Source organism: Phalacrocorax carbo, chromosome 8 (genome assembly GCF_963921805.1).
Source record: "Phalacrocorax carbo chromosome 8, bPhaCar2.1, whole genome shotgun sequence".
NCBI classification, from domain to species: Eukaryota; Metazoa; Chordata; class Aves; order Suliformes; family Phalacrocoracidae; genus Phalacrocorax; species Phalacrocorax carbo.
In genome coordinates this window covers 30,335,133-30,348,064 of record NC_087520.1, presented here as the reverse complement: position 1 = coordinate 30,348,064, position 12,932 = coordinate 30,335,133, and the positions used below count along the sequence as shown (strand labels likewise).

At 44.2% G+C, this 12,932-nt stretch overlaps 1 protein-coding gene across 4 annotated transcripts in view; it reads right to left on the bottom strand.

The window, feature by feature from the left end:
- The window catches only part of ZNF423 (zinc finger protein 423), a 234,598-nt gene that overhangs the window by 129,890 nt on the left and 91,776 nt on the right, over positions 1 to 12,932 (bottom strand). Inside the window, exon 1 of one of the 4 annotated variants that reach the window (XM_064459428.1) lies at positions 5,331 to 5,467. The exons of the other annotated variants lie outside the window; for them this stretch is intronic. Within the exon in view, the coding sequence (XP_064315498.1) occupies positions 5,331 to 5,385 (55 nt within the window). The 5' untranslated portion in view covers positions 5,386 to 5,467. Of the gene's footprint in view, positions 1 to 5,330; positions 5,468 to 12,932 lie in introns of those variants that run through there. 4 annotated transcript variants of the gene reach the window in all.

The window sequence follows — 12,932 nt, the reverse complement described above, 5'->3', positions numbered from 1 at the left end:
TGGCCTGGCATGGGGTGCCATGTGTGCCAACATGAAAACCATGGCACAGGGGTGCCACGTGTGCCACCCTGGACAGCCCAGCAGGGAGGTGCACCCAGATAGCATGGCAGAGAGGTTCCCACATGTGCCACCTCAGATGGTCTGGCATGAGGGTGCTCCAGCCTCAGTGAGCCAGTGCAAGGGTGCAGCGTGTGCCACCCTCCTTGGCTCAGTGAGGCTGAGTGCAGCTACTCTGTTTGCACATCCTGTGATGAAGATGCAGCTCACGGAGACATAAGGGGCTTCTGTGATTTCAAGACAACAATAAGAACCTCCAGCCCTTCTCTCCTGCTAGTGTTACTAATAACCTCGATATTGTCATCTATTGTACCTGAGCTAACAGTTTATAAACCACCACCCGCAGCTTGTCCCTTATAGTTTATTAACATACACTAATAAACAGTATGCTTCACTCCCACTGTGCTGCCAAGTGAAGCCAGTCAGAATAACTGCATTAGCTTTACTGTTCTTTCTCAGCACATTTTTCCCACATGGGAACAATTAGGACAAACTCCCTCCAGATTATATTTAGAGATCCATCATATTTGCAGGGGAAAAAAATAATAGTAATAATAATCTTTTTTGCAAATACGTCTGTAGGCATCCACAGAAGATTAACCTGACTGAAGTTACCGAAAGTGATAGGGTCTTAACCTCCTCATCGGTTCCCCTGCATGGAAAGGGTTAATGCTCCCCAGGCTCCGACTTACACATATTATGCTCAAGTTTAAAAATAAGATGTGAAAGAGGCATTATGTAAGGCCAGTACTGCTATCCTGCCCATCTCCTATTTTGGAATTAAAGATCATCATTTCTCACATCAAAGGGGCTGGGTGAGAATAAAAGAAAAGACAGGAACAATGAAAATAGCTACCCGACACGAACCAGATCAAAGGACCAGGCACAGAAAATGAGGAGCTAGGGGGTCCTTTAATTACTGTCCACATCCTCCAAGTCATGTGGTGAAAAAGAAGGGAAAAAAGTTTTGAAGGCCACTGGGTTTTGTCTTGCTGTGGCTCCTGTTTCCACAGTCTGTGCCAGTTCCCTTCAAACTGCTCTGCTTCTGCCCCCCCCCCCCCCCCCCTTTTATTAAAGTCAAATAGGACAATAGGACTCCTGGACTACAAAACTCCTCCCTTATGCCAGGGGGAGTAGGGGGAAGAAGGGATAAGAGGGGCAGTAGTGGAGATAGTCTATAGCAATTGCATGAAACAATTTCAGGAGGACTGCTCCAGGCAGCACCCCAGGAGCTGCTTTGGGAAGGAGAGATCTGGCTACTTGAGGCTAGCCTTTATTTGCAGGCCTCCTGGGTTGAGAAAACTTCAAATTCACATAGGGCACTGCTCCATGGGGCAGCAGATCAAACCTGGCTACTAGCTGTTTGAGCTCAGCAGCAGAAAAAAGGATTGCTCTGGGACTGAGTGTAAGTAGAAGGATGATTCAACTTCAAACATATCCCCCCCTTTCTATACACAGCAGACAGTTATGGCTAATATCTCAATATGGACTTTAAAAATACACTGCAAATAACTTACTCCAGCATGCTGGCTGTGGGTTTAAAAATAATAAAAAATTAAACTAGTGGCATTATTGCAATGAAGCCAAATGTTCAAGTTTACCTTTCATGAATCATTAAGGGAATGTTAAGTTCTTTAAAAGGATCTCTTTTTATTTAACGCAGCTGTCAAGATTAAAATTTGGATATTTGACCACTGATTGGAGTGCCACATCGTAGCATTTACTTCCTTCTATTTATGTTTCAAATGCAGTGCGTTTCTCCCTAATTATTCTTGACTTACATTTATTTTTAAAAGACAGTATAAAAATAAGTGGCATAAAGAAATAATTGGACAATTATTTAAAAATTCATGTGCAAGAAGCTGACTAAACTTTCTAGAAAATAATAGTGCTTTGCCACTTTTTAAAAGATTTTGGAGAAGGATAGCTCCAGGATGTTCCCAAGAAATTGTATTTGCTAATATAGATGCTAGTAGTAGACACAGACAGAATTCACTGAAGAAGAAAATGTATTCCTGTCTCAGGTCAGTTTGCTTGGATTTACACTGTATGCCAAACTAGAGCATGAAAAGCATTCAAACAGAATTTTACAGACTTTGAAGGCAGCAGCTAATGTCACCAAGACAACATCTAGAAAAGGGGAATGAGGATACAAAGGCATCCTTCTCCTCATCCTATTTACAGCTTGGAAACAACTTAGACAAGCAGTAAGGATGATGTTTTAAGAGGCAATTTAGCCTCCAAAATCCAGTGAGTGCCAAGTTACTTCATCTTCTTCCTGATGAAAGTTGCCTCCATCTTTTCCTGCTCTTGGACACTAACACACAGTGAAAAGCCATTCTCAGGAGGACAGCTGAGGACTAAATTAAGCAAATATAGACTACAAAGCTGCTTTCTAAAGTGGGCATCATGCCTAGGCTCTACATCTAAGCAGTATGCTAGGTATGTGTACTAAGTTCCAGTTAGCTGTCTTGCAAACATCCGTGTTGGGAATCTTGCCCAAGCAAGCCTTCAAAGCTACCACAGGCTCTGGTGGGATAAGCATGGGAACGGTGGGACTGGGACATTTGCCTCCTTATTACAGGTCTTAAAGTATCATATTATCCATTTAGATAGCCTTTTGATTGAGAGAGCTTCCCATTTGGGCTTAGCCCCAAATGCTAAGAACAGATGAGATGGTTTAAGAAAGTCTCCAGGTAAAACATGAAAAGGATGCTTAACATCCAGCTTCTGATGAATAGCTGCACTCAGGGAGCCACAAGGGCTAGGGAAATAAACACGGTCAATTAAATGAACTGATTGAAAAGAAATCAGAGATCACTCCAGGGGAAATCTGAGATGCAGTCATACAGCCACCGCAGTCTTTTTGGAAGGTGGTAAATGGGGCAAAAGCCAGGAAGAACTGGAGTTCCTTAATCATTTGGCAAAAGGTGGCTGCCATAAGGAAGGAAATAAACTTTAAAGGAAAGAAAATACAAAGAAAAATCCATGATGGGTTAAAAAGGAGGCTCAATCAGCTCACTCAAAGCCTCTTGAAACCTCAGCAGTGAGTAGGGAATTGTAGTGGGGGAAATACTGCCCAGGCTGTTCAGCAAATGTTCTGTCCATTCCATAGATTGTCCCACGAAATGCACTCATAGATGCTCTGTAATCTTCTAAAACATTCGAAGATGAAATAACAAGAAGGAATTAATTGGAGAGCAAACCAATAAGGATAGTGCAGAATAAGATGCATATTTTTTTATCTCATCAGAAAAATACCTACATGCTCATTCATGAAAGGAAGTAATTCTCTAACAGTTCAGCGATTTTTGATGCACTTGTTCAAAAGCTCAGGAAGATAGTGGAATCACCGAACAGGACTGCCAGAAGTAAAAATCTGCATGGGAGAGCTACCTCTGCTTTGTGTCTTTCCTTTACATCTTTGAGAGTAGATGCCGGGGCTGCCCAAGCAGTGGTGTGCTTTGTCTGGACTCTGAGCTCAACATCATACAGAACTGAAGAAGGCCAAGCATGAACAGAAAGCACGCTTCTCCCCTAGATAAGTAGTCTGGAAAGGCCATAAATGTGAAAGCAGGCTGTTGAGACAATGCCAGCATATCTAAAAATCAAAACTAATGAGCTCAAGCTGCCATCACCAGGAGCACGTGTGCCTTTTCCTGTCTCACTTGCTGGAAACCCATGGGTATTGATGCAAAGGGAGGGAAGTCCTAAAGTGGTCTCACTCCACCTCAAGAGAAGGGTGTCTTGCAGAGCTAATAGAGCTATTTATCCCAGGGAACTCAAGCAACAGTTACTGTTGGGATTATAGACTTCTGATTTTGACTTTTGTGGAATTTTGTTTTTTGTGGAAGTCAATCACCTGGTTAATTCTCATTTAACCTGGCTGGAACAAACCACTGCTCATTAAGTCCTTTCAAACTGCACCAGAAACAAAACTCAAACTTCACATTTCACTACAGGTTCCTATTCTGTGAGAAGGATCAAACAATCACATAATAATTTAGTATGTAAGGGATGTATGGAAGTTAACTCTCTACAAACTGTCCCTCAAAGTTATTTCAATGCTACCACAAGAGAGACACAGGGCATACTGGAGAAAATGTGATCACTACTTTTTTTCTCTTTTTTTTTTTTTGAGGATACTTTACATGAAAAACTACCTTCTGGAAGCCCATCTCTTACTGGTCAGAGAAGATACTACCTCACCGTGCTTTCTAGAATCAGGACATTTGATTCCCAAGTCCATTTCTATGACAGTGTCTCAGGGAGGTAATGAGGTAGCAGGCAATATTGGAAAAGAAAGCAGAGCAGTGCTCAGTGGTTGACAGAACTGCCTGGCCAAAAGCACAGAAAAGTAAAATAAAGTAGATGTATTTCTTCCTTGTACTAAGTTTATGATTTTGTAAGTGTAGGAGATATTATCCTCTGCTGAAGTTGCTCATTTCATCTTACACTTCTCGTTTCTTCTCCTGAGTCAACAATCTCAGCTGTTTTGTTTAACTTCTTAGTTGCTGCTTCTTCCCTCACCATGCTGTTTTGACGTCTTATCTCCCTCTTGCCACTGTTCCTATCTCTAGACATGTTATTCTAACTTTTCTCTGGCATACAATCCATCAGCCTCCCTGATTTCAAGACTATGCTCATCCTCTTTCTATCTCTGCCTCTACATTTCTGTCATCCCCATGGTCAGACCAAATAAGTCTATCTCACCCTAAAGTCATTCACTCTCCTTGCCAATTGCTTTGTCTACCAGCTCTGTGAAACCAAGACCAAGGACAATTTGGGACTATGAAAGCAATATATAAGGGAGGGTCAATGCTTGGCAATCAGTTGAGAGACTGTTTCCAACATAATATAGATCCAGGCCAAAAAAAAGAGAAACTTTGTCAAAATTACAAGAAGACCTAGGTGAATTTAATGCATATTCCAAGATTAGGAAATAAATAGGATTACATCCTTCAGAAAGGCATCATTGTTTAGTCGACCCACCTTCAGCCTAGCCCTAAAAGAACAACTTCACAACTCTCCTGCACACTTCCATACAACTAAAAGACAAAGTATAACTCTGATGCTTCTTAATTGTTATGCACACTTCCAGAATATAGTATTTATGTACACATGGCTATCTCAAACACAGATTAACTGATGCCTTACTGAACTTGCCCTCTTATACTGATATGAGATAGATACTCATACTGATCCATTTTGCATAACGAGTTTTGCTCAAAACCTTTAAGTTTTTAAATTCTAAAACTTTTAAAAATACTCACGTGAGGTTCCTAATGCAACTATAAACCTGATGAAATCTGCAACCAATCCGACCATTTCCCTTTGATGTATTCCTGCATGCTTCCACAGCACCAACTTGAAATAACCCAGTGAATTTCTTCCTTATTCTCTGGAGCAGATATAATGTTCTGGCTGTGACTTGAGTGAAACTCTGCAAATTATATGGCAAGAACAACTGTAAATTCAGAACATTCACCTGAAGACCATGCTATACCTTAGTGACACTTTTGTCTGGTAATTGGCACAACCCACACCCAGGAACAGAAGGAGACCTGGGCTGTCAGGCCACACAGGCCTGTAACAAAGCAGGGAAAAGGAAATGTCCCATGAAAAGCAGGAGTTTCTTCACTCATAAATGTTCCAAGTTCTTACGAAAAGGACAGACATAATTTTGGTGATGTTTTCCTCTCCACTCTTCCCTTTTCTGGTCCCTCCCATGCTGATGTTTCCCCTCCATCTACTACCACCTGCCAAGCAGCTGCTACCCTGTTACTACTCTCCTACCTTTACTGCTACATGAAGTCACCCAGCTCCTCCCCTAGTATTTTAATTATCTTCTGCTGTCCATTTAAAAGCTAGGATGTGGCAAAACAATTATACAAGTCTGTTTCTGAGGGAACTGCCCTCTTCTCTAAGCTATCTACCTTAACATACAGCGATCTGTTTAAAGGGAGAAATCCTCCTTTATCCACCATCCTACCCAATAGCATGCATTTTGATCTCGCTCTGGGAAAGGCAAAGAAATGGGACTCCAGATAAAAGTCACTTTTTAAACAAACTGTAAGACTTTATAAGCTGATAAAGTGGAGCTGATGCTCCACTTGAAACTCAAAAGAGAAAGATGCCACGCTGACGTCCCTACTTAAAATGTTTTTCAGTGGTGGCCTGTGGGCAACATCTTGCTTCTGCTTCAGGGGACTTCAGGAAAGGTAGCCGCCACAGCCCCACAGGACAGCTGGAGAGGCCAGGCGGGATAACCTCATTGCCGAGTGGACACCCCACATGTGCACAAGTCGAAAACATGAAGTTCAGCCTGCATTCTCCCAGGTTGCTGGGGAGGAGTAACCCCTCAGGAATACCATTCAGACCACCTGGGGCATATGCTTTAAGTTAGTTGGTGCAATTTCTCCTCTGTTTTCAGCCTGACCAATGAAAACCTTCCCGTTTCCAGGAAGGAGCAAAATGCAAGCAGAGAGCAGGTGCCGCCTCCTGCTTCCTGAGTCAAGTGAAACCTTCCGCCTCAGCAGCCCCAGCCGGGGCATGTGAACCCCAGCAGCAGGCAGGCTGCCTACAATCACCCCAAGCACAGGCCCTACAGCATGACACGGACACAGGGCAGGCAAGGACAGGGCATGGCAGTGGCCCCTGCCACTGCCTCGCACCAGCATTCACCTCAGTGTCTGCTGGCTGCCCTGGTGACTACAGCCTTCCTCCCTCCTCAGAGGTACCATCCCCCACCATGCCCTCCAACCAGTGCCCACTCGCCTCCCGCCACAGGCACCACATACCCCCATCTGTGCCTCGCTCTCCCCAAAGCCTCTTCCCTCAGGGCCCTGGCTGGTACCCCCACCACTCCGTGCCCCGCTCCGCCCACCCACTGCGGCCTCCAGCCCCCTTCTGCCCCACGCAAACATGTGGGTCAGGAGCACAGGTCCCACCTCAGTGTGGGGAGTGTAGCAAGACAGTCCCACCGTCGCGACTCTGCCGTGGCTGCGTGTGGGCTGAGGGAGGCACTACCCTGCTCCTCACACACCCAACACCCGCACCGGAGGTGAGGCAGCACAGGAAAACTTACAGCAACCACTACGCCTTGACCTGGGAGATCACGGCCAGCAGGGGCTTTTTGTTTCGTTTTTATGTTAAAACCTGCCCCCTTTTATTTTAGGAGTTTGTTCATGAAAGGCCTGCTCCTCCAGCTGCCTGCAACTGCCGGTTCTCAGAGTCCTGACCCACACCCCAAAATTCAGTGTCATCTCTTAGCACAGAAACCATTTTTTAGATCTGTTTCCAGAAGAAGCAGATTTTCTCCTTTCCCTGCACTCCCTTGGACAGGGCTGGCAGCTCAGAGGCTGCTCAGCGCCAGCAGCCGCAGCTCTGCCTCCCACAGCGTGGCCCTGGCAGCTGCCCTGCTGTCAGCAACACAGCTTAGCATGGAGGAGCACAGACACTGGCTGGCAGCATGTGGGTGCACGTTATCTCCATGAATTTTACTCACTTTTCTCTATCCAAACAACCTTGCAGTGCTTTTCACTTAGGCACTTGTTTTCCACACCACTGTCAGCACTTCTGAGGTCAACAGGCTAAGAGCACTGGCGAGACTTGGAACAGCTGGAGGAGGATGAAACGGGTGCTCCAGAGAGCATTGTTCTAGTAAGACACCTGACTACCCAGGGGCAGTTTATCAGTTATCTTTAAGGCAGAGAAGGCCAGTGTCACTCTGTCAGTCATCTCACAGTGGCCAAAGAGACCAGACCTCATTACTTTTGTGGCTTTAATTGTACTGGAACCTGGAACATCAAAGATGGGAGGTCAGCACCAGTAACCCAGTAGGCTCTCAAGCCTACAAGGAGAAAGTAAAAAAATCTTCTTTCCACAAAACAACCCTCTAATCTGAACCATGTCCCTACCTAAGTTGATCAGCAATGGTTGTGTTAGCATTAGGCCAAAGTTTTTACATGGTGTCTTCAAGAAAGATATTGTTCTTCACAGCTGACTTGCCCCTTTCATATCCAATGGTCATGACAAGGCAGATAACCAGCTTTTTTGGCAAAGGAGACCCATTATTCTGTTTGATAAGATATCAGCTGTGAGTCACAGCTATGACGCTTAGGCCTTCAGGATACCCTGTTCCTGCCCAAACAGCCAGTGAACACTCCATCGTTTCAGTAGTTGAGAAAAAAAAACATGAACTTCAGCCTGCACACAAAGAAATGTAGTACACAGAGTGCTGTGTCCAGTTCTGGGCCCCCCAGTTTAAGAAGGACAAGGAACTGCTTGAGCAAGTCCAGCAGAGTGCTACAAAATGATCACTGGGCATTGGAGCACCTCTCTTATGAGGAAAGGCTGGGACACCTGGGTTTGTTCAGCCTGGACAAGAGAGACTGAGGGGGGATCTTATCAATACTTCTAAATGACTGAAGGGTGGGTGTTAAAAGGATGGGCACAGACTCTTTTCAGTGGTACCCAATGACAGGACAAGGAGCAAGGGGCACAAATTGGAACCCAGGAAGTTTCACCTGAATATGAGGAAAAACTTCTTTACTGTGAGGGTGACAAAGCAGTGGAACAGGCTGCCCAGGGAGGTTGTGGAGTCTCCTTCCCTGAAAACATTCAAAACCCGCCTGGACATGGTCCTGTGCACCCTGCACAGGTGTGACTGCTCAAGCAGGGGGGTTGGATGAGATGACCTCCAGAGGTCCCTTCCAACCCCTACCATTCTGTGATTCTGTGAAATCTTCCGTTGCCGCACTGGGGAAAATATGATAGAGCTTTGGTGAAAACCCCAGCCTCTTCATGATAAAATAAACCACAGTATCTTACTACAATAAGGCCCATTCATTTCACCAGCACATCCCCACATGCACTTGTTCCAGGATGGGAACCAACAAAATCACAGCAAAAGTGGATTGCGGTAATCCCTGGATAATAATTATTTCCCAGGTTAGGGGTTTTTTTCCAATCCAACATTTGATTTCTGTTCCTCTAGCACTACAATACTGCTTGCCTGCCCACCCTACACAGTGTCTATATGGAAAGAAGAATACCCTGTTAGTGCCTGAGAGGTTCATTTAAGATATACAATACCCTCAATATAGTCTGTTAATTCTTAGAGAATGATTGTTAAAACAGGCAAAGAAATGCCCTCCACTAAAGAAAGAAAAATCTAACGTGTGAAAAAATGCCAGTTTAGGTCTATCGTGTCATGGTCCACAGGGGAGGCTTTTCCCCCATCAATACTAATTACCTACTAGGCAGGATACAGCACTATATGTTAAGCACCATGTCTGATCAAGCAGAAGACGTTTTTAAATAGTTTACTAGTTATTAGGTATCCTGCACTCTACATGCTGTGCTGACATAAGATTTTATTGCTTATGGATGCAATTGCCAAAGTCTAAAAAGTATAAAGGTTTTATTTACTTAAGGCACACAAACTACTACTGTTCCTAAACGCTATATTGGGGGAATCGCCCTAAAAATTGGAAAAAGAAATATGGCTGACAGGTTGCTAGTGAGAAAGATCCAAACTGGCTAAAATAAACCTGGAGAGCAACGGATATAAATACCAAAGGCATGAATCTCATTTTCCTCTGCATAAATCTGGTGCTACGGGGTATGAGGTTGGGGTGGGGGGAGCAGGAAAGGAAGAAGAGCTGCAGAAATGCACGTGTGCACGCCACGCACTGGAATTCTCAGCCGATCCCCTTCTCCAGTGTCACTGTCTGCTGGCTTTGTGGGCAAAATTGACTTCTTGTCCCTGATAGCCAGTGAGCACACAGCCCAGTGACCTGACAAAGCCATTGATTTTCCTTGTCCTTAAAAGCATGCTCTGCTGAGCTTGGAGCTGTGCGCTTGTAACTTTAAGGGGGGTGCATTTATTTAATTGTGCCTTTTCTTGGCCTGAATTTCCCCCAAAAAGCTGAAGAGGGCATGTGCTTATTATCTTTTAGTGCACTATGTGCTCGGTGCAACCTGAGCTCTTCGGATACTTCGGTCTGAAAATTAGAAAAAATTAATTTCAAGGAAAAACAAGGCTGCTCTGTGACTTTGATTCCATCAATTACCATTATCTTCCAGCGCAGCCCTCCCTTCCGCCCCCGGACCAGTTGTGTTTAACTTTCTTTGCCAGTCGCTGTGGCCCCGCAGTGCGCTGGTGGTGCGGCACTGAAGGCTGGCTGCCGCGCGGGGCCCTTATCAGGCGCTCCCAGTCAGCGTTGGCCCCGCACAGCTGTCAGGGTCCCCCTCTGTCCCCTGCGTTATCTGCCGCTGCAGGCCTCGGCTGGGCGAGGAGGGGGCCCACAGCCACCCCTGGCCTCCCTGCCACCCCCTGGCCAGGCCGGGCTCTGCCGCCAGCCGCCCCACTCCCACCGAGCCTCCTCCGGTGAGCCCGAACCGTCTGAAGAGAGGCAGGAACAAAACCGCAAATTTAGATTAATAAAGCATTTGTTGATTCTACAGAAACTTAGCAGGCCCCTAAGAAATCCACAAGAGACCTGTGCAGCTCCAGTAATTTTCTGTTATATTATCTTTCTTGTAAAATACTTCCCCAGACAGAGCCCCCAAAGGGGCTCAAATATCACTGTGACTAACTGAAATCAATGTGCACTCACCTACTGACATTTTTACATAGTTTTTGGATTTAGTATCCGGCCCAAAACACAATCAAATCTTCTGCCAAGGAAATAACAGGCACTTAGCTAGTCAGCTATTAGTGTTACAAAGGAAAAAATGTGGGCACCCAAGGGAGATGGGAGAGACGGCATTGACGTCAGGGGTAATTGGGTGTCTGAGAGAAATTGCCAACGGCTGGCCAAAACCCCCAGAGGCCCACACAAAGCCGAGCTGCAACTCTAATAAAGGAAAGTAAATTCTAGAAAAGGGGCTTTGCTGCAAAGAAGTCTAGCAGGAAACAAAAATATCTCCCACATACACATACACAAACACACACACACACACACACACACACACAAATGAAAAAAATACAAAATACGTTTAGGAGCTCTCTTTCACACATCTGGTTTAGGCTAAAGTGCTTTCTACTTTTTTCCCAGGACCACATGGATTTTTATATTGTACCGTATGTTCACCATCTATTTTTATAAAGAGAATTCAGGGCTTTAAAGAAACTTATTTTTAATCATGTGGCTTTAAACTACAGTCTCTCTGTCACCCACTCTGGCACTGTTAGAAACAGTTTGGTCTTTTCTTTAGAAAAACCTGAACTTCCACCGAGATTGACAAGTATAGCAGAGCCACTGCAATGGCCATGGTTAAGGAGCTGTCCGACTGATAAAATAATATTTTCACATTTAAAACCTCTCTGTCACTTGTATTCTATCTATATATTTCAGTGCCAGCACTCCCCTCACACACATGCTCCGCTCACTTGTGAGACTTGAGGGAAGAGATTTCAGATCAGACACCCTGGGCAGGGTTTAGCAAGGACTCGAAGCTGTAGCCTCTTCTTTCCACTCATCCAGATCCCTACCATACAAACACAGAACTGTCCTCCTAACACGCTACCACAGATGAAAAATCGAGTGTATCTGATCATTTCTTACTAAGACCTATCTTTCTTTGTCCCCTTTCTCTTCCCTCAGGACTTCTGTTATACTCCTCCCATGATAAGACTCAAACATCTTGTCACTAATTGTGTTGTAAAATTCAGATTGCTGTTTTCCAGGATGATAAACTGGTTTATATCTTCTACATAAAAGATTTAGAGTTTAAGCAAAGTTTCAAGAATAACAAAATGATAAAGATCTTAATAAGTTCAAATCTTCTATTACACATACTTGTGCCCACATCATAACAATCATCATATTGCACCTACAGGGGTCCTTATAAGCCTATCAAGCAAGTGTTAACAATCTCACTTATAAACTGCCCTCCACCCAACCAAAGAGCAGAGAAGGCAGAATCACAACTTAGAACGAGGCTAAGGTACAAACAAAACAGCCACACACACAAAGCACAAAGGGCTTCTTAAGCACCACAGCAGCTATGGGGTAAAGAAGTCTTTAAAAACATATAGAGCTGAGTTTGAAAAGATGAGAAGCACTTGATCATAAAATTCCATCACAGAGGACAAGATGATTATCACTCTCAGAGAAGGAAGAGGGGCATTAACACAAAAACCTCACTAAGAAATATACACAAATTATACTAAACAAAAATCAGATGCAAACAAAAAAAATTACCTCGGCATTTAAAGATGAAACGTCTCCATCTCTTCCTGATGAGCCTAAGTCTTGCAGATTATGCCATTCATATGGAAGAAGGCCCAGAAAGGCCTCGTCCACAGTTGTACTGCGCATGGGGCAGCAGGGTGTGGGGACGCTGTCTCTACTACCAGCATCATTTCTTAATGGCAAATGTACATGCATCACTCAGACCTCAAAGAGTTAGCCAGGAGCACTAGGCATTCTTCCCTCTTCACTTTCTACAGTGCTCACGGTTCAACAGAGAAATGGCAGTTAAAACCATTGGACTAACACTAATAACATGTCCCTGACAACAGCAAGAGAAACAGTTAGCAATTAGTTTCTATCCTGAAGTTCGCATCCTTGCAGTTTTATTGTGCTAATACTGCAATGAGATATTTTTCAAAATTCTACCTTAATTTTTAAGAAAATATAACCATACATCCTGTAGCCAAGCACATGTGCATGACATATGAATTAAATCATTCTCACCAAAGCACTACATAAAGGAAAATGCAGCCTTTCCTTTATGCTCAGGTAAAGCAGTATATGAATAATAAAAGCAAAACGCCATAATATTAAATACTTGTATCTAGACAATCTTATAAAGCGTCCTACTGCTGCCTCAAATCGAATACACTCTAATATTAAAACCTTCAA